At 43.7% G+C, this 21,912-nt stretch overlaps 1 protein-coding gene and 2 long non-coding RNA genes across 6 annotated transcripts in view; 1 reads left to right on the top strand and 2 right to left on the bottom strand.

Annotated features, from left to right (window-relative positions):
* GCNT2 (glucosaminyl (N-acetyl) transferase 2 (I blood group)) overlaps positions 1–21,912 on the bottom strand; it is a 106,749-nt gene that overhangs the window by 49,970 nt on the left and 34,867 nt on the right. Inside the window, exon 1 of one of the 4 annotated variants that reach the window (XM_079148960.1) lies at positions 3,688–8,810. The exons of the other annotated variants lie outside the window; for them this stretch is intronic. Coding sequence (XP_079005086.1) covers positions 3,688–4,606 — 919 coding nt within the window. The 5' untranslated portion in view covers positions 4,607–8,810. Of the gene's footprint in view, positions 1–3,687; positions 8,811–21,912 lie in introns of those variants that run through there. 4 annotated transcript variants of the gene reach the window in all.
* LOC306666732 overlaps positions 5,479–21,912 on the top strand; it is a 39,734-nt gene continuing 23,300 nt past the window's right edge. Inside the window, exons 1-2 of the long non-coding RNA XR_013765384.1 lie at positions 5,479–5,607; positions 16,517–16,661. This is a non-coding gene — a long non-coding RNA (uncharacterized lncRNA). The remainder of the gene's footprint in view (positions 5,608–16,516; positions 16,662–21,912) is intronic.
* LOC306666733 lies at positions 9,504–14,908 on the bottom strand. The gene is made up of 2 exons (XR_013765385.1): positions 12,378–14,908; positions 9,504–12,273 (listed from the first exon to the last, which is right to left on the bottom strand). It is a non-coding gene; the product is annotated as an uncharacterized lncRNA (long non-coding RNA).

The following is a 21,912-nucleotide window of genomic DNA, read 5'->3' as shown; positions in this document are numbered from 1 at the left end:
AGATTGAACTCAGGGACACTCAACTACTGAGCCACATTCCCACCCTATTTTGTATTTTTCATTTAGAGACAGGGTCTCACTGAGTTGCTTAGCACCTCACCATTTTTGAGGCTGGCTTTAAACTTGCATCCTCCTGCCTTAGCCTTCCAGACTGCTGGGATTACAGGGGTGCACCACTGTACCAGCCTGATGCTGCATTTATAGAAATTTTCCCCTTAAAACCTGACACTAAAAATAAGAGGATTTGATGTGATTCAAGGCTGTCTGGGAATAAAGAACCAGAGGCACAGTCCAAATCACAGAAGGCTCGAGCATGGCCAAGGCTGAAGTCACCTGAGTACCTGAAAAGGTTTTACTTTGCCTGTGAAGATGGGAAAGCATTTGGTGATTTGTTTTCTTCAACTCACTTGTAATTTGGGAAGGCCCCATCTGCAAGCAGTATGTCCTTTCACCCTGAAGCGAGATGTTGCCAAGAATCTAAGAAAGGAAGGAGCAAAGCCCTAGGAAACGTCCCCTCATCCTGAAACGTATCTCTGACAGAATCAGAGTGGACAGGCCACCTGACAGGGGCCGAGCTCAGCTTCCTCTCTGGGGAGATGCTCCCTAAAGACGCTCTCTCCTCCGACTCCTTCAAGGATGCCACTTTCAAGCTCACAGGCAGTGTGGACCCCGGGATCACTGGTGTCCACGCTCTTGCTACAGATTCTCTGCACGGCACATGATGTCTTTACGGGGTTCTGGGTGTTACGTCTTCTGCAAAGAAAGGTGCATGTAGGAAGACAAGGGTTTTCCTCTATGAGCCCCTTACTTCGAAGCTGGGGGTCTGAGGTTCTGGGAGTTTCTGTGACTTGCTGTTGCTGAGAGAGGGCAGACTCCAGTGCTTCACACCACAAACCTAGAGCCGAAAGCGTTTTTCTCCTCAACTGAATTATTATTTATTTTACTTTTTATTTATTTATTTTTTAAGATGGGAATCTTAGCCAGGTGCAGTGGCGCTTGCCTGTAATCCCAGCGGCTCCAAAGCTGAGGCAGGAGGATTGCAAGTTCAAAGCCAGCCTCAGCAAAAGCGAGGCGCTAAGCAACTCAGTGAGACCCTGTCTAAATAAAATACAAAATATGGGGGGAAGGGAAAAAAATAACAGAATGAATCAAACAACATTGCTCTATGTAAATTTATGATTACACAAATGGTATGCCTTTACGCCATGTACAAACAGAGAAACAACATGTATCCCATTTGTTTACAATAAAAAAAAAAAAAAGAAAAAAAAAAAAGATGAAGAAAAAAAAATAAAAATAAAAATAAAAAAATAAAATACAAAATAGGGCTGGGGATGTGGCTCAGTGGTTGCGTGCCCCTGTGTGCAATCCCCAGTACAAAAAAGAAAAAGATGGGAATCTTGCCAGGCGCTGTGGCACATGCCTATAATCCCAGCGGTTTGAGAGGCTGACGCAGGAGGCTCATGAGTTCAAAGCTAGACTCAGCCACTTAGTGAGACCCTAAGCAACTCAGCAAGACCCTGTCTCCAAAGAAAACATAGAAAAGGGCTGGGGATGTGGCTTAGTGGTTAAACGCCCCCAGGCTCAATTCCTGATACAAAAATAAATAAATAAATCATCTACATCTTAAAAAAAAAAGGTGGAAATCTTGGTATGTTGCTGAGGCTGTCTGTCCCCAAATGCTTGAGTGCAAGTGATCCTCCTGCTCAGCCTCCAGGTGGCTTTGACTACAGGTGGCTCTACCTACCACACCAAGACTTCAATTTTCATAGGGGGATCTTTTGTCCTTGATTTGCTTACACTGATTTGACACGGATAAAATTAACCACCCTCTGGCAAAGTCATCACCAACATTTACCATGAACCCAAATCCATATTTTTCTTAAAAAAATAAAAATGACAAACCATTTTGTTACTTTTGCTGAGTAACATAATGCCTTCATCTTAGTACAGCACCTGAGGCAGCTTGTGGCTGAGACCAAACCCTTATGAATTTTAATGGAATAGCAGAAGTAGAAAGAGAATAAATATTTAAATATGAAAATGGGCCTCTAAGTACCTAATGTTCCCAAGTCATATGCCATTCATGGAACAACTCAAGGGTGAAAAGATATAGCCAGCGGGGAAGGAAAGTCAGGGAAAAAGAAAATGTGTAATGCAGAAGCTAGATGGTTCATCAGACTAGTCACCCAGGGATGCAGAGGCCAAACGTGGTATTTTCCACAGAATGTGGGCGTGTTTATCACCCAACAGGCCCTGCCCTGCAGCCCCAGAGTACTTACCAGCATTTCCAACTTGGCAGACCCCCAACAACCTGAACAATGATTGCTTTTCTCTTGCTATAATAATGCTGTCTAGTTCATTAGAGATCCATTTTGTATTTTTCATTGAGTCCAAAGCATGCTGTTTCTTTCCAAAGGAATTTTATCAGGTTTTACATATTTATAAATTAATCCATCAGGTAAATAAGTAAAGGTAGAAATGCGCTGATAAAACATAAAAAGAGTTTTTCCGGGGATCTCATTATTTATCTGAATTTAAGTGTCTTTTTTCAAAAAAACAACAAACAAACAAACAAACAAACAAAAAACCCACATAAATATAATATGGTACCCGGTCCAGATATCCCTTGGCCCACTGAGTTTAAGGGGTCTCAGTTGTGGTGCCCCAGTAAAGCCTCACACTTTACATTCATTCATTCCTTTATTCTCTCACTTGCTCACTCATTCATTCATCTAGTAAATATTTATGAAGCACTTCCTAAGTGTTCTGAGCACACAGATTATAGAGAAGTTAACAAAAGAGAAAATGTCCTGGACTTCACAGAGTTCATCCAGAAGAGGCCAACACCAAATCCATGCAAAAAGCTAAGTATGATTGTTATAGATGGTGACAGACTCCCCGTAGGGAAAATGAGGTGGCATGCTAGTGCTCTGAGCTGCTGTCCTCTGAGAGCTGAGATCCTGCAGGTGAGGAGAAGGCTGCACAGCTCTAAGGGGAGGCAGGGGGATGGCCAAGGCAAAGACCTGGAGCTAAAAGCAAATCTGACAAATCTGGAGCAAAGAAAGTGCAGCAGGTGGACTGAGAACAGAAATACCTATTGTGGGAAAGATTTAACAAGTGATGCGTGCAAAAGAGCATGATAAACTGCAAAGTGATACCACAGAAGAGTATTATTTGGTAGTGCAAGAATCCTTGAATGAGCTCACAAAGAATATCATTCTGTATTTAGAAAGGACTAAGGCAAGAACTGTATATTTCAATTTTTTCATTTTGTATTTCCCAACAAAAAATGGCAGGCTCTTCAAAAGCCCTCTCAAATATAGTCACACCTCAGTTTCCCTGGGGGACTGGCTCCAGAGTCCCCTTCAATAACAGAATCTGCAGATGCTAAAGTCCTTTCTACAAAATGGCGGAGTATTTGCATGTAACCAATGCGCATCCTCCTATGTACTCTAAATCATCTCTAGATAATTTAAATGCCTACAAAATGTAAATGCTATGCAAAGTGTTGTTTTACCGTATTGTTTAGACGATCACAAGAAAAAGTCTGTATATGCTCAGTACAGACTCAATTTTTTTTCTAATTATTTTCCATGCAACATTGGTTGAATCCAGAGATGGGAACCTGTAGATAAAGAGGGCCACCTGTACACCCTTTTATGTGAAATATGGAATTGCACCTACCTGGAATCCTATTGAGTGTCACCCAGTAATGTTCATCAGGACTGAAAGTGTCTTTGGACCACTGGAGCAAATCAACAGCCCTTGGGTCATGGAGAACAAAGTTGGCAAATTCTCTTGACAGAGCCACATAGGCAGAGCCAAAGTAAATGGTGAGATTGTGGGGAGGGGGTGGTTTCAGCGCTGTCGTTCTAATCACATAGGAAAGCTCCTTGCCCAGATGCTCCCGGTGGACATACTTGGTCCGACCAATCGCATGAGCTGGGGGCAGCACCCCTGGGGTAATGTTCTTCCCTTTAAATCCTTTCAGATACTGAACTATTTCCTTGTTGGTTTTCAGGGGGAAATCTTGCCCACAGGTGTTGAGGACGTACTTCCAGGGGACCTCGGAGTTCACCAGGTCCTTCATGCAGTTCAGATCCGCCTGGAGCCTGGAAATCCCACCATAGACCACTGGTTCCATCTTAGAAGCCAGAAAGGCATTTGGGAAGCAGCTCAGTAATTGTTCCACTGCATCTTTAAATTCAACTGTGGCCTTTTCATCCACATGGATACAGTAGATATTTTGGGGCATGAAGATAGCCCTGAAGAGCCTGGCGAAGGTTTCAAAATTGTGATGGATGACCATTATATAGGCCAAAGGGAACTCCACTTCTTCTTGAGATAAAGGGGCTGTGATGTAGTGACTTTGGGTCAAGTATTCCCTGCAAGAAGACTTCTCATAGATCGTTAGTTTGTTTCTCCACAGGAAAGGAGTTTTCCCGTTGACAAAGGATGTGCAAACTTGAGTCAGCATTAAAGTGTCTGAGCTATTTAGCTTCTGGTAGCTTTGATCTCCCCCAAAAGTGAACACATAGAACACGATAAAGATGGTTACAGTAGAGACAGAAACTATGAAGAGGTACCGCAGGGATGAAGGCATACCTCAAGGAGGGGAGAGATGTCAACGTGCGCCAGAATCTGTAACTCCTTCCCCAAACTTACTTTTTCTCCCGAGTTCCTATTGCGGCACATAGTCCAGTCATTCCTGCTGGGAAGGATACGCTGAGGATTAACTCAGTTTCATCCAGCTGCTGCTTCTCTCCCGGAGCTGCTATCAGAAACCGATCCCGCCTCTTTCCAGCCTCCTTTGTCTGAATCCCAGGAGCAGGTTGCCGAAGCCCAGCCTTTTCCTCCTCCCTCTGCCTCGCCGTGTGCGTCTGCGAGCTGCTTTGCGAAAACTCTGGCAACTCTCCCCGCCGCCCCCGGGATTTCGTTTCTCGGATCTCTCTCCTTTCATTTCCCGAGCTTCTTCCCGTGACCCCTCTTGTCGTTACCGGTTCGGGGTGTTAGCACAGTGACCCGCAAAGTTGCGATGAGCTCGGGCAGGCGCACAGCTTCCTGCAAATCATCCCGCGGGCTGCCGAGCTCGCCCCCTCTTGCTCGGGGCAGAGCGGCACAGCCCGGTCCCTCGGCGGCTCCCGCACCGCCCACGGGACACCGCGCAGCCTCTGCTCCCCGGGACGCTCAAGTGTCACGAAACCTGACTCAAGTGTCGAAACCTGAAATAAAAGGGAACCTCCCCCGTCCCCGCTGCACTGTCAGCGCTCCGGCCCCGCCCCGCTCTTTTCCAAAACAGCAGCTTCCAGGGGGAGGAATTCCAGTCCCCGGGCATCTGGAACTGCAGGGGCTCTGGGCCCGCGGCTTTGAAGCGAGCCCCTCTCCCCTGGCTTCCAGCATCCGCCCCTGGTGTTTGTTGCACAACGTGGAGGTCAGATGAACAAGTCCCGAGCGACATCCCCTGGTGTGGATGAGACCGGAAGGCTTGCAGACAGGAACTTGAATCCTGGCCACCAGTGTGGTTCAGATACGGGATCAAAGGGCGTTTGGGTTTTAACCATCCAGAATGCGCAGAGAAGCGTCTTATAGAGTGTTTTACCAAAGGTAGGAAATGCATGTCTTTTCCCATATGTAAATTGTATTTTGGCCAAAGAGTTTGGGAGTGTCTCACTTTTCCATGACTTATGTTGTAACGAAATAAAGAGTAAAGCTTCTTATTTAACATGCTCTTTAAATGACTTTTAAAACACCAAATTACCACCTTGCCCATGTTCCCTATTTTGTCTAAACTTAACAACTCAGAACCGCTAGCCCACAGCATTAACTCCTATTGGAAACTGGGCCTCTACCCCAGCCCCTGAAGAATGTCCTTGAATGCACAGCTGCTTCTTCCTTTTGGAAAGTCTGTTCCCTGCTGTTGATGGCATCCTAGGACCACACACTGATTTCCTGCTTTCACCCTGGTTAAGAAAATCAATGCAACTACTGCCCATGACTCTAGGCACCCCAGACACAAACTGAATGAAATACTATATCCTGAACTCACTGCAGTTTTGTTTTCTTTCTACGCAGTATTCACTGCATACCCATGTTCACTGCCGCAGTATTCACAAGAGCCAAGTTATGGGTCAGCCTAGATGCCTATCACTTTTGTTCTCATTCTCCCAGCATTCATTGTATACATGTTTTATTTTCTGGTCTATACATTTTTTTTTTTTTTTCTTTGCTGCAGTCTTCTCACACCCACCACAAACAAACGATTTGCAACCCAACGCTGGAGTTTTAGGCCAATTAGAAAAAGAAAATGCAGCCATTATATGGACAAAGCAGATCAATTTAGTTCTTAATGTCTTGTAGGGTAGAACAAAAAATTACCTAATGTTCCTGATAAAGGAAAATTCAATCTCCAACTTCTTTTTTTTCCAAATGATGCTTTTAAATATTAGGTTATTATGTCTGCTATTTCTAAGCAACTGTGAGTAATTCAGTATCTTGCTTGGTGAAGTCTGTGGCTTAAAATAAATATTAAAACTTTTACAGCTTGACAACATATTCAGTGTAGAGATACTGCATAACTGAATTAGGGCAACAGACTATATATTAGTATTTCCAACTGGTCTGTAACACAGGGGTTCAAATTTATACAAGCTTTTGGGGATAGACATTAATAAGGGCAGTAAAAATATAAAGAAGTACAGACCCTGGCCAAAATAGGAACTTCCATACTATTGCTGGATTCAATCCAGGACTTCAAATGGCATTATTTATAAATGAAAAATATAGCTATTTTCTCCCCTTAGTGATTCTGCCTGTCTGGGCCAATCTGCCCACCGTAGGTTACAGTTACTAAAACCCCCTACAGGTGACTTTTTAATAAAACCACGTCATATTAAAGGATGTCTGCTGTTATCTTTCCTTCCTGATAGGTGGTACAACCTGCTTATCCAGAAAAGACACTCCAAGCTTTTGTGCTACTGAGACTGGATGGCTCAGCCTTCCCTACCTGCCTTTTACTGCAGCCAAGGACAAAGTTGACGCTTGCAGGCCTAGCAACCAAGCCTGTTCCTCACTTTGAAAGCAATTATTCCTGAATCAGCTAATTAATCAGGCTAGACACATTTACCTTGCCCTGGAGCTATTAGAAAGGTTTTTTTTTTGTTGTTGTTGTTGTTGTTTGTTTGTTTAACATTCAGAAGTCTTTATAGTCTGTTCATCATTTAAGACTTTTTTCCCAATTATGAAAATAGGTAGAACAGAACTTCAACAAAAAGAAGGTATCCATTACTTGAAATGAGGGAGGACTTGGAATTTCATTGAATAAGAAAAATAATCAAAGGAGGAAGGGAAGAAGTGTCCATGGGCCCCAGGCCTCTTGGCTTTCCCACAGGAAGGAGCAGGAGGTAGGCTGGACCTGACTCTATGAGACCTAGAGAAACCAAGTCGGATGCACACAACCTGACTAGGCTGACTAGTGACCGAGGTAGAAAAGACTTTGTTGTTATATTAAAAAAAAAAAAAAAAAAAACAGAAACGTCTTATGCTTAATCTTGTTGTTAGAGAATCACACAAAAAGACAACCGTTGTAAGACTTCTGGTCACACTTCCTTCTGCAACCTTCCTCGGCTTCCAAGGCACATAATTGTTCTGGGATTTGTTTTTCCATTCTCAGTCCACTACTAGTCTTTACTTGGGAAAGAACTTGAAAGGACACAGGTTTGAGCAGAAACACTAGATCGGTAAAGTTAAAATTTATAGCAAATAGGGCACAGCAAAAAGGTTTGACTTGGATAAAATTTGTTGAGGCAGCATCGAGGGGCTGAGTTTAACTGGTAACAGAGGCCAGCTAAATGAGAGGAGGGAGGTCTTGTCAATTCTTGGGAGTGCTGATGGGTTTTCTTTTGGAAGGGCATTTGGTTTATTTGTTATTGAAGCAGGTCAAATGACTCAGGGATTCATAATTATAACATTCAGGGACTTGTCTTCTCCTTTGAACTTAGTCATAGGTAGGAAAGCAGGGGATACTGGTGGCGGTCCCGTTTACTTTGGACATCCAATTAAGAAACTCTGTACCAGGTGGTCAGATGGTTGGTAATACTGCTTTTATTTTATGTTTTGAATGGTGATGATCATGATGCTAAAGAGAAGAAGGAAGAAGGCATTTCTAAAGCTCCTCTTTAATTAGAATGACAGTTCTCCCATAACGGAGATATCCTCCAAGAGGGTTGGTTCACTGGGGAAAATCCTCCTCCTGGGGCCCAATCATTTTACTTTCTATATCGTTCATCTAATTAACAACAGAAGAAGTTGTTATCTAGATTGTAGAACCCAAAGCATTATTTTAAATTATCTCACAGGGGGGAAAATGTTTAACGTGCTATATTTTATTTTGCTTTACTATCTTATTTATTTATTTTTTGCAGTACTGGGGATTGAACTCCAGGTGCTCTACCACCAAGCAACATCCCCAATCTTTTTTATTTTTCATGTTGGGACAGGGTCTCATTAAATTGCTGAGGCTGGCCTTGCACTTTCAATTCTGCCTTGCCTCTTGAATTACTGGGATTACAGGCATGCCCCACTGTGCCCAGGCTGGGAAACCCAAGGGGCAAGTCCAGTGGATCACTGTAGACCATGTCATTACACCTTGAGCTAGAATGAGCTGCACCAGCTTTAGATGCAGCGAAGATACCATGGAAACCTGGATGCTGAATGATTTTATGCAAACACTTGCAAAACACAAAACACAAAGTATTCAAATAGGCAAATCTTGAAGCATAGACAGGCAAGCAGCAGGCTTCTGCTAGTGTGCATTTAACAATTAAAAATTTAAAAAACTAAGATTCTGACTTTTAGGGATTTAGAAAATAAAAACTAAGTTACCAAAAATAAGTCATGGCCAATTCACATCTTTTTAAAAAATTTATATATATATAAATATTATATATATATATATTTATATATATATATATTTGGGTTTTTTTAGTTGTCAGTGGACACAATACCTTTTATTTTTATGTGGTGCTAAGGAACCAACCCAGGGCCTCACACATGCTAGGCAAGCACTCTCCACCGAGCTACAATCCCAGTCCATCGGTTCACATCTTAAGATGAAACTTACCACTGAGTTCATCTGTGGAAATCAACTGTTTAACCTTGGGAGGGTAAATGGCTCATTAATTGTGTTACCAAAACATTTGTTTCTATAAGAAGTTAGTCTAATTTGGTGTGTCTGTAAGCTTGGGGTGAGGATGATCCACATCAGTGGTTTCGAACTTTAACTTCATATCTCCTTGTCTGGAGGGGATGTTAAAATACAAAGCTGCAGGGTCCTACCTCAAGAGTTCAGTAGGTTCCCAGTCAGCTTGCTGATTTACATTTTGATCCCAGATAGTGCTGATTTTGTGGATCCCTGGAGTTTGAGAATCAATGGACCAGAGACCAAAAGTCTTTGGTTTCCTGCCCCACCCCCCAACCATGGTCCCAAATGATCTACTTTTCTACAACTAAGAAACATACCAAAAGGAAAAAAATAAAATTAAAAAAAAAAAAAAAAAAAAAAAAAATGTTTGGGGGTAAACAGCATGGTACAATTTGCAAGTAATTAATAAACACGTACTCAAATTCCTAGAGCACAGTTTACTATGGAAAACTAATATGTGGTAGAATTGCCCCTCAGCCTTCACAGGGATTGGCTCCAGGAACCACCCCTAACCTACCAGGATACTAAATTCCCGGATGCTCAAGTCCCTTCTACAAAATGCTGTAGCATATGCATATAACCTATGCACAACAGTATAAATGCTATGGAAATATGTGTTATGCTGTATTATTTAGGGGACAGTGATAAGAACAAAGTCTGGACATGTTTAGTACATATGTGAGGGATGGGTGCTTTTAATCGAAGTTTGGTTGAATTGCTGGTTTCAGAACCACGGACGTGGTGGGCCAACTGCACTGGGAAGAATGGGATGAAATGGGTATAGAGAAATGTGCTGGTGCACAGTATTATTTAAATGAGAGGAACCCTGGTTACACTTATCCTTCCCCAAATGCCATCTCTAATTACTGTACACAGCAGCCACACCTGTGCATAATCCATCTTTCGCAAATGATGGGACAGGATACTCTATCGACAAATACTGCTGAATTGACTAGCTGGTCTTTCATAAGCTTGAGCTAGAGGAACACGGAGGCTTAGGACTGAAAAAGAAGGAGAGGCAGAAAACATCGATGAAGCTGCAGAGCAACCAGAGTGCTCAGACACCGCTGGGGAAGTGTGAATTAGTACAACTCTGAGAAAATGACACCATCTAGCAAAGTTGAGCACATCTGCGCCTTGTGACTCAGCAAGTCCATCCCCAGGCATTGGCTTCACAGAAGTGGATCTATATCTATCAAGGGCAATGGACTTCCATGCTCTCTGCAGTCATATTGATCATGGGCCCAACCACCCACCAACAGTTATTACGTATCAGGTTTGCTCAACCTTGGTGCCATTGGCATTTGAGGGTCAAAATGCCTTGTGCTGGGCGTGGTGGTGTGCACCTGTTCAAAGCCAGCCTCAGCAACTTAGTGAGACCCTAAGTAACTTAGTGAGACCCTGTTTCAAAATAAAAAATAAAAAGGGCTGGGGATGTGACTCAGTGGTAAAGCACCCTTGGGTTAAATCCCCAGAACTTAAAAAAAAAAAGCCCTGTTGTAAGGGTCTGTCCTGTGCATGGGTACACTGTGGGATATTTGGGGGCATCCCTAACCTCTACCCACAAAAGGCCAGTAGCACCCTCTGCTTCCTCCCCACACCAGCTGTGACCACCAAAAGTGTTTCCGGATATTGGTCTTCCTCTCTGCACAGTAATAAGAATGAATAAATGAGATACAGCAGAAAAAGATGAACCTCCTAAATTTGATGTTAACCAAAAAGAGTCAGAAAAAAAAAAAGAGTACATGCTGTACATTTCCACTTGTATAAAAAGGACAAAAACAGGTACAAGAAGCCTATGCTGTTAAAGATCAGAGTGTCCACGGGATGCTGTTACGTGGATGTGCTGAACGTCTATTGCACGTGCGCCATTCTGTGTCACACGATACCGTCCCAAACAATGAGGGGTGAATGAGCACATCATCTCTTCCCCCAGAAAAACTACTCCAAGAGGGTTTTCAAGGTGAGTGGGGAACAGGAGCCCCTTTTGCATAGCTGCCATTTATGGAACCACTTATGGTCCAGTACTCTGCAGGGCCACATCCCAGGGCCCCTATGACTGCTCATGGTGTCACTACCCGGGTTCCTCTGACACCACTGTCAGCCACAAGGTAACCATCTCTCCTTCCTGCCCGTGAGCAGTGTCTAGCAGACACAGAGCCGCGGAAAACAGGAGGCTGAAACTTCATTCAGAGCAGCTCTGAGTGTGAACATAGATCTGGGCGCCGGCCCTTTAAGGCACTTGGACTCTATAGAGGGTGGGGGCTGCACTGAGGAGCAGAATGGGTGGCAGAACAGGGAACCAGGAAGTATGAGTGACAATAGCTGGCATCTGGGGTGGCGACACGCCCACTTTTCTAATATGGAAACTTGGGTGTCTGGTCTCTGATCTTTGCCTGGCTCACCCAGCTAGGAAGAGGCGGACCTGGACTTGAACGTGACAGCTTTGTTCTAGCTCTGGCTCATCCCGTCCCTTTACCATCCTGTGCCCTTTCTGGGAGGTCCAGGAATGTGTTGGCCTCAGGGTCAGATCTGCTCCACCGAGAAACACTGGGAAGTAGGAGAGTGTGTCGCTTCCAGTGAGGTGGTGGATCCCTTCCCACGCCCTCCCTTCTCTCACATTCCGTCCATCAGCATCGTCATGGACGACACACCTAAGCCAGAAACACTGCGGCCTTGCTTTTCCTTTCCCTCCAGAAGTTTTTAAGCGGCTTCTTTATTGCTCACAAAGCCATTGGGGGCGCATCTTCATTGCAGGTGCTCCCTCGGCCCCCGTGGCATGCTCCTTCTGCCTGTCCACGCGGCCCAGCTGCTTCTTTCTGGCTCCTTTGTTGTTGGTCACATCAAGATAACTGCATTTTTTGACCAAAGTCTGAAAGTCACAGTTCCCTAAGTGTTCCATCCACAGTATGGTTTCCAACCAATCCCTACGTTCAAACATGGTAACAGTTTGCTATTACTGCCCTGGGTCTTGCAATATCCCTATTTTCTCTCTACTCTGCCCACATCTTCAAAAAAATAGTTCCTATATTAAGCATCCCTGCTTCTGTTGCCTTTTTTTTTTTTTTTTTCTTTGCGTTGATGGGGATTGAACCCAGGGCTTTATGCTTACAAGGCAGGCACTCTACCAACTGAGCTATATCCCCAGCCCCTTCTATTGCTTTTTTTGTCCTACTGAGGACCAAACCCAGGGCCTCGTGTATGCTAGGCAAGTGCTTTACCACTGATTACACGCCCAGTCCTAAGCCCTCTCTCTGTCTCTCTGTCTCTCTATCTCTGTCTGTTTCTCTTTGTGTGTGTGTGTGTGTGTGTGTGTGTGTGTGTGTGTATGTGGTTGGTGCTGGGGATTGAACCTAGGGTCTTGGGCACACTAAGCAAGTGCTGTACCACTGAGCTTCATCCCAAATTTTTTTTCTTTTCTTTTCTTTTTGAGATAGGATCTTGATAAAGTTACTGAGGCTGGCCTTGAACTTGAGATCCACTTGCCTCAGCCTCCCTAGGAGCTGGGATCACAGGTGCATGCCACCACATGCCCTTCTTAATTAGCCTAATTTGACTGTGATGTTTGTTTCTCCATATTATATTGTACTGTATTCCCTGACCAATACAATAACGAAAGGTAGCATTGAGAGATACTTATAACGGCCAGTGTTTGGTCAGTATTTCATGAAGCTGATCATTCAGTGCTCACGACAACCCTTTGAAGTAGCACAATTACCGTGCCATTTTACACAACTACCATCCCGTTTTAGAGATGAGCTGGTGAGGCTTAGGGAGATCCAACGTATTGCCTGCGGTCTTGAAGTCAGGCAGCATTGGATTTATAACACTATCACAAATGGTTCAGAGCTCCTTCTCTCTTCTCAGAGGCCATGGCTGCAGTTATGGGAGGTGGGATCAGCACACCCTGGGGCCGGTGCTTCTGGACCCTGGAGGGAGACTGCTTATCTAGAGTGGGACTGAGGATAAGCAGATATACTGAGCTTCGTGGAAGCCAGGTTTCTCACTGCTGGAGAAGTGGAAAGAATAAACTCCACATCCTCGTATTAGAACTGGAGATGTACTTGTGGCCTAAATATATAATTTAAAAATTAAAGCAGAGAATCATTTGAGCATGCGTGTGGGTCAGCATGAGACAACGCGAGATGGAATGTTTGAGAATGCTCGCTAGTGTGAGTAGACAGCATGGTGCTGTGTACCAACATTCTGGGGACATACATATATATACATATACACATATATACATATGCATATACATATACAGCATATACAGTGCTGTGGGTTCCACAGCCCTGGACCCGACCAAACTCGATGGGAAATACACAGAAAAAAATTGTGTCTAGACTAAAGGTGTATAGACTTTTCTTTCTTGTCATTATTCCCTAAGCGATAGGGTATTAACAGCTATTTACATAGCATTTTACATTGAATTAAGTATTATAAACCACCTAAAGATGATTTAATGTATACAAAAGGAGTCGAAACCCAAACATGAAGCCCCAGAACATGGCACTTTAACATGCCCTGTACCTTGAACTAGAGTCGACCTCAGAAGGATCGCTCTGACCTTCTCCCCATCCTGAGTCTGCTGAAGCACAGAGGGGTTTGCTCTGACGTTCCCTTATGTGACAAAAGGAATTTCTTCCCCCAGGATAGCAGTTGACACCAGTCTCCTCCCTATATGTCATCAAACAGGGAAGATGAACTCACAGGAAAGATACCTAGCGTTGATGCCATATGAAATTTGTCCTTCGAGTACATCACTTACTCTTCCTCTAAAATACTCTGCATCTCCCACTTCCCTGTCCCCTCTGAAGAGAGTAAATAAACTTGTAAGTGTCTCTGGATTATTGGCTACTCACTTTTCATTCTTGTGATACTCCTGTGCAAGTAATACATTTGTTTGCTTTCTCTCTTGTTTTTTTTTTTTGGGGGGGCGGGGGTCAGGGTACTGGGGATTGAACTCAGGGGCACTCGACCACTGAGCCACATCCCCAGCCCTATTTTGTATTTTATTTAGGGACAGGGTCTCACTGAGTTGGTAATGCCTCACTTGTGCTGAGGTTGGCTTTGAAGTCACGATCCTCCTTCCTCAGCCTCCCGAGACACTGGGATTACAGGTGTGTGCCATGTGCCCAGCTCTCTTGTTGTTGTTGTTGTTTTAACATACAAGATATATACAGGTTAGATACAAAGACATTTTATATGAGGCACTTGAGCAATCACAGATTTTGGTGACTGAGGCAGGTCCTAGAATCCATTCCCCAAGAATACTGAGATATGACTGCCTATTTTTCTCTAGTTCTGGCCCTTGAAGTGGTACTACAGTAAGACTCATGCAGCAACAAGCATGTCTCACTCAGATTCTTGTAAGCTTAATTCTTTTGAAATAGTTGAAAATGAAAAGTTGAAAACGAAAGAGCTTCAAATATTTTACAGGTATTCAAAGAGTAGATTAATGAGCTGCCTGAACAATAGGAACTTCTGAAAGGTGGTATGCAAGGTTAGAATGAGCTAGAATGAGCAGGAAGTAAGGTTTAAACCAACCCAGAGTAAGAAATTTTACCTTCTGGAATTGCAGTTTCCTCATCTGCAAACAGAGGATAATAATAACCACCTCCCTCAGAGGTGTTCTGTGAGGGTCAAATGATTCAATTAAATAAAGCTTCCATGTTAGTCCTTCTGTTCTTCCCTTGAAAAAATAATATTGTTTTTTCCTTGAAAAAATAACCTTGTTCTAGCGGGTGCAAGTGGCACATACCTGTAATCCCAGTGACTCTGGAGGCTGAGGCAGGAGGATCACAGGTTTGAGGCCAGCCTCAGCAACTTAGTGAGAACCTATATCCAAATTTAAAAAATAAATAAATAAAAGGACTGGGGGTGTGGTTCAAGGACTGAGGGTCCCTGAGGTTAATTCCTACTACCAGAAAAAAAAAAAAAAAATTATGGTATCAAGAGAATAATGCTACTGTTAAGAGATTTCTAGGGCTGGGTATTTAGCTCAGTTGGTAGAGTGCTTGCCTTGCACACACAAGGCCCTGGGTTCAATCCTCAGCACTGCCAAAAAAAAAAAAAAAAAAAAAAAGATTTCTAGGTGTAGAAATTGCCCTATTTTGTAGAATTAACATAGGATACTTATTAAAATATGATTTCACCTAAAGATCTATATTCTGTTACAGATTCAGCTCTTCCATTTTATGAGCCGGTGGAAACTTTGCCTCTCTGAGATTTTGAAATCTAGTTTTTAATATGGGGTGGATAATAAGGAAGTACCTTTTATTGGTTTTCACACTGTGACACATACTGAAAACAATTACTCATTTGGTACCTGTTTCCAAAAATAGGACAAAGTTGCTCTCATCCAGAAGTGTCGGGCCAAGGAGCTCCAACTGCCCAGGGCTTTGCCTGGCTTAGGTGCTGCTGGGGTCAGTATGTAACTCACGCCCAGCACATCCGCACACAGAGGTGTGCTGGGAGCTCCGCATTAAAACCGGAAGTATAGCCAGGAAAGAAGCTTCCATTCTAGGGAAGCAGCAAGGAATAAGCTAAAAATACTGCATGCACACTGGGGAAAAATGAAGCAGTGTATAGCTGCCCCTGCCTCAGGTTGTGCTGGGCTCTACAATCTTCAAACACTGGGGGTTTCCACCCTCAGGACCCCACATCTTGTCATCTGTGACCTCTCATTCCTAACTCTGCCTTTTCCTTGATTCCATTTGACCTTTTGTCTTAACCTTCCTTTCCTTACTCTGAAAGCAGGGGGGAACTTATGCCCTATCCCATTCTTGGCTTTTGCCTGATTCCAGAGACTGAAGATGCTGGAGTCCCACAGAGTGGGACTAAGCCCTCCAAAGTCACAAGAGCAGCTAAAAACAGCTCTGCATGGCTCAGTATTTGAATGGAAAATTCTACAAGGGTCAAATAAGAATTGTTATGACTTTTTTCACCAAGGCTAAAAGGAAGTTAGAATTGCAACGGTTACAGGAATTCGAAGTTGACTTCATTCCTAATAAGGAGAAGACTAGGAAGAGACATATTATGAATATCTGAGGTAAATCAAATGGCTGTGGAATCCTGTCAGACACTGTCCTCAATTTGACAAGATGGGTAACACTGGAATAAGTTTTCTTTTTTCCTTTCTTTTTCCTTTTTTCTTTTTTGGTGTATGTGGTCCTAGGAATGGAACGAGGTCTCATGCATGCAATTCAAGCGCTCTCCCACTGAGCTACACCCTGGCCCAAGATTAGTACTTAAAGCAGCAAATCAAAAGGGAGGCCTGAAGATGATCTAAAGAACCCCTTCCTCACTTTCCAGGTGGTCGCATGTAGACAGCACAGACCAAGGAACACGTGCTAAAATGAAGACTCCAGCCAAGGGGCAAACCCTGGGAAACGAAAGGAACCAAGAAGCAAAGGCCACAGAAGCACAAACTAGGACTCCAGGACGAAGGGACAATGCGGTAACAAGGCTGCACTCATTTCTCCCCTGCTATTTTGCTGCTGCCATTATTCTGCCTCCTCCACACCATTTTACAACTTAAATTGCTAGCCCTCAATTTCCTGGTCAGCCATTGGTCCAATCGTTTGCCTGTGAATTTCCTCATCAGCCATTGGTCCAATCGTTAGCCCTCGAACTTCCTCATCAGCCATTGGTCCAATCGTTAACCCTCGAACTTCCTCGTCAGCCATTGGTCCAATCGTTAGCCGTCGAACTTCCTCGTCAGCCATTGGTCCAATCGTTAACCCTCGAACTTCCTCGTCAGCCATTGGTCCAATCGTTAGCCCTCGAACTTCCTCATCAGCCATTGGTCCAATCGTTAGCCTTCAAACTTCCTCATCAGCCATTGGTCCAATCGTTAGCCTTCAAACTTCCTCATCAGCCATTGGTCCAATCGTTAGCCCTCGAACTTCCTCCATCAGCCATTGGTCCAATCGTTAACCCTCGAACTTCCTCGTCAGCCATTGGTCCAATCGTTAGCCTGCGGACGTCGTCGTGAGTCCTCAGTCCAGATTGTTAGGAGCCCGCGAAATTCCTCTTCTTAAGAATAGCTCCTTGCCATTTTCTCTCTCTCTCTCAGCCTGGGGCAGACACTCTGCCTGTCTGCTTAATACAATCGCTAGCGTGAGTTCCCATGTCTGGAGTGGTTTCCTGGGTGCTTTCACAGGACGCACCATCAGCTCACAGCTAATGAGCTGGGAGGAAATGCAAACCAGCCAGAGACCGCAGGAGGGAGTCGTGGCCACTTGAGTCCCACGTAACTGCAGAAAGGGCTCTCATCACAGTGAGGACACAGGACAGGATTAAACGGGAGGCTTTATTTTTTTATGAAATGAATCGTAGCTAATTCCTGGTTAGTCCTGGTTTCTACCAGGCTTTTGCCCGTGCAGTGTGTCCTTAATCCTTAATTCAATGCTGAACAATTTCACCTCTCTCCCTCTTTTGAGCTGGGGCCTTGCTATGTTGTCTGCTCTGGCCTGGGGCTGGCAAGCCTCCTGCCTCAGTCTCCTGAATAGCCAGCATCACAGACAGGTGCCATGCCAGCTGGCTTGACGATTTCACCTCTTAGTGGATTCCATCTGCATCACAGGGCAATCATTCTGACACTGATAAAGTATTGGTTTGGACAAGTAATACAAACTCTTCATACCTCAGTTTCCCCATCTGTAAAATAGAGGTTGCAACAGTGTCCAAAAGGCACTGAAGTTCTCAGATATACCAAAGGCCAACATGCACATGAAAAGATGTTTAGCATTGCTCTTCATTAGGGACATGCAAATAGAAACTATAAGAAAGTACCATTTCACACCCACTAGAATGACTAAAATGGAAAAGGCAGACTAAAGCAAGCGTTGAGAAAGATGCAGAGGAATTGAAACTCTCCGACACTGCTGCGTTGACACGTGGCAACCTCTCAGAAACCAGTCTGGCAGTTCCTCAAAATGGTAAGCACAGAGTTTTCATAGGGACCTGCAATTTTACCTTGAGTCTCTACCAAGGAGAAGTGAAGACTTGTGTCTCCACAAAGAGTTGTTTAGGAGTGTTCATAGTAGCATTATTCATCCTGGCCAAAAGGTGGAAACGACCCAAATGTCCATCAGCAAATGAATGAACAAGCAAGTGTGGTGTAGCCGTGGGTGGGACAGGATTCATCTGTGTGGAGGTGAGGTACTGTTCCTGCAGCGACAGGGATGGACCTCACAATCCTGATGGTAACTGAAAGGGCTAGACACCAAAGAGCACTCTTGGATAACTCCGTTTGTACAAAATATTCAGAAATGCTAGATACAATGGTGGGCACCTGTAATCCTAGCTACATGGGAGGCTGAGGCCAGAGGATGGCAATTTTGAGGCCAGTCTTGGTAACTTAGCAAGACCCTGTCTCAAAATTAAAAATACAGAAAGGGCTGGGGATATAGCTCAGTGGTAGAAAGCTTGCCCAGCATGTGTGAGGCCATGGGTTCAACCTCCAGTAGGAAGGAAAAAGGAAAAAGGGAAGGAGAAGGAGAAGGAAGAAGAAAAGAAAGAAAGAGCCAGAAAAGGGAAATCCACATACACAGAAAAGGAGGGCTGGGTGTGAAAACGGAAAAGAGGAAGCAGGTGTGAAGTTTTTGTTTTGTTTTTGCGGTGACACAAATACTCTGAATTAGATTGAGGTCATGGTTGCATGACTCTAAATCTACTAAAAATCACTGAACTGTGCACTTATAAAAGGAATGACTTTATGATATGTAAATGATACCTCAGTAAATTTTGTGGTATGTAAATGATACCTCAATAAAGCTGTTAACTGAGTGGGGGCTGAAATCCCTTAGTCCCCTGCCATTGTAGAGATTTATGATGGGATGCTGGCAATTTCCATGCCTTCTAGAAAGGCTTTATAGTAAAAGGGAGGCTCGAAAAACCACTGTAAGTCTGTCTATATATTATAAGTTGTCATTGTTGTTGTTTTGTGGTGCTGGGAATCAAACTTGCATGCCAGGCAAGCGTGCTACCCCTGACCTGCACCCCCAGTCTCATTTATTGTAAGTTCTCAGTGACTCAGTAGCAGAAGACCGGATCTATGGAAGCAGAACCATGTTTATTTTAGCAGTGCCAGGGGAATTAAATTCAACCCCAGGCTGTGTGGGTTGATGTTCACAAAGACATAAAGGCTCTGCTTTCTGTCAGGACCAACGGATGCCTAAACCACAAGCCCTACAGAGAAGCTACCAGAAGTTACCAGTAAAGTGAAAAGAAGCACTTGGTGCAAGCAGGGAGTCAGACCAGTGCTGCCTGGGACTACCCGGATGTCAGAGTTTCCACGGAACAGGGCAGCTCAGCTGGGCTGGGCTCTCGAAGGTAACCGGGGACTGGGGTGTAGCTCAGCAGTAAAACTCCATGGTTAGCATGTGCAAGATCCTTCCATTCTCAGTACCAAAAAAAAAAAACAAAAAACAAAAAACAAAAAAAAAAACAAAACTGGAATTTTCCAGGCAAAGAAGGGCCTAGAAGAAAAGTTGGCATTAAGGCAAAAAGATCTATTTGAGGAACAACAGTTATACAGGGAATTCAAGTCACAGCCAAATAAACAATTTTAACTACATTTGTTGGACATTTTAAATAAAAGCCTCTTGAAGTCAAAATTACTCTGGCAAATTCCCTTAATGCCTGATTTCACTTTTCAAGACCTGAACTAAAACATACACTTCAGACCTCAAGATGCATCAAGAGGGTAATTTACACTGACCTTAGCAGTCCCATGACTAATAACTCCCACAGCCCGATCACACTTCCCCAGGGTGATTTCTAATGGGTTTGGGCATAAGTGGCAAAGGTTGTCTGCCCTTTGGAATAGACAGCGTGGGTTGGGGACATGGGAGGGTTAGAATTCCTGCCCTGTAACTGCCTAAAAGCTGAGCCAGAGTTAAAAATTCACAAAATAAACTGTGCAAAACAGAAGGAGAATTTTCTTTATTTGTAGAAAATATTTTCTGAGACAAGCAGAATTGTACAGTTATCTCTTGGTGTCCAAAGGTGATTGGTTCCAGAACCTCCCATGGATACCAAAGTCTGTAGATGCTCTAATCCCTTCTACAAAAGGGCATAGTGTTTGCATGAACCTTATGCAATCCTCCTGTATACTTTAAACCATCTCTAGATGACTTATAACACTTGGTTCAGTATAAATGACAAGAAAAAAGTCTATATAGGTTCTGTAACAGATGCATTTTTTTTTCCAGAATATTTTCTATCTGAGCTTGGTTGAATCGTTGGATGCAGAACCTGTGGGTACAGAGGGATGACCATACTCTTCTCCCTCTTATTCATCCATTCTTTACTCCATGTGCTATTGGAACCCCTTTGAATTAGGAGCTTAGGCCAAAGTCTAGATTCTGGCTCCAATCTCTCATTTACATTCTTGCATCTATTGGCAGGAAGAGGCACACGCAGTAGAGGGTCCAGAGAGCCACACAAGAGTTAGATGCAAGAAGGGATATTAACACCTGCAGCCACGTACCCGACTTCTTTCTTTTTCTTCTTCTCCTTTTTCTTCTTTTTGGTGGTACTGGGGATTGAACCCAGGGATGCTCTACCACTGAGTCACATCTCCAGTCCTTTTTATTTTTTATTTTGAGATAGGGTCTCACTAAGTTGTTGAGGCTGACCTCACGCTTGCCATCCTCCCCCCTCAGCCTCCCAAGTCACTGGGATTACAGCCATGTGCCATCACAGCCGGCCACATACTTGATTTCTAACAAAAGATTATACCTAATGGTATGCATTAAAGCTTTAGAATAGCAATGCTAAGACAAAACCTCAAGAACCAACATCCAAGTATTTAATGTATTTGTTCACGCTTTCTTTTAATATTGAATGAGTTCCTACAATGTGCCAGGTACAATTCTCTAGCCCTTCCATCAGTCCGACAAGGAGACGTTTTATCCCCTGGATCTACAAGAGGCGTCAGGCTCAGTCAGAGACATTTGACATCTTGCCCAAAGAGAAACAGACTCTCTGGTAGTGGATTCAGTATTCTAGCCCAGGTCTGCTGGCTTCCAGTTCCACTAGTGAGAGTGAGCTCCTCTGTAACTCTACTGAAGGAGCTGATCTGGAGACGTTAGTCCAACACACTCGACAGTCCACTTAAGTCTAAAATGCATTCCACCTGATGATAGCTGGTTCGACTTCAGTGGAACCCAACTCTGGCTTTCTTTCTTCTCTGTAATATACTTTTAGATTCATCAGTACAAAATTAAGACAGATCGTCATAAGAATAAATGCTGGTTTGGGTTTTTTTAAAAAGAATTGCTACTCAGAGGGACAGTGGAATATTGAAACAGGTTCCTGTCTCTGGCTATCCTAGAATATGGAATAATTAACGAAGCAAAGTGTTCACATGTACCATTATTATTACTCAACTCATTTTCTTGTTAATATATCTGGGTATATAAAGTGCATATAAATCAATTCAACTATTAGGGCAATATCTGATTTGAGGAAATGATTTAAAAAGTGAATAAAATGCCAAAATCTGGTAGTCCTCAGTTCTGCTGAGTCGTTCTATAAAAACAGGTCTGTTACACTAACCTCAAACATAGAGGAGACTGAATTTCTTTCTCTTTTTCTTTCTTTCTTTCTTTCTTTCTTTCTTTTCTTTCTTTTTCCTCCCTCCCTCCCTCCCTCCCTCCCTCCCCCTCCCTCCCTCCCTCCCTCCCTCCCTCCCTCCCTCC

This window comes from Sciurus vulgaris (genome assembly GCF_902686455.1).
Source record: "Sciurus vulgaris genome assembly, chromosome: 7".
NCBI classification, from domain to species: domain Eukaryota; kingdom Metazoa; phylum Chordata; class Mammalia; order Rodentia; family Sciuridae; genus Sciurus; species Sciurus vulgaris.
The sequence above is the reverse complement of the archived record's forward strand: the minus strand, read 5'-3'. Positions and strand labels throughout refer to the sequence as shown.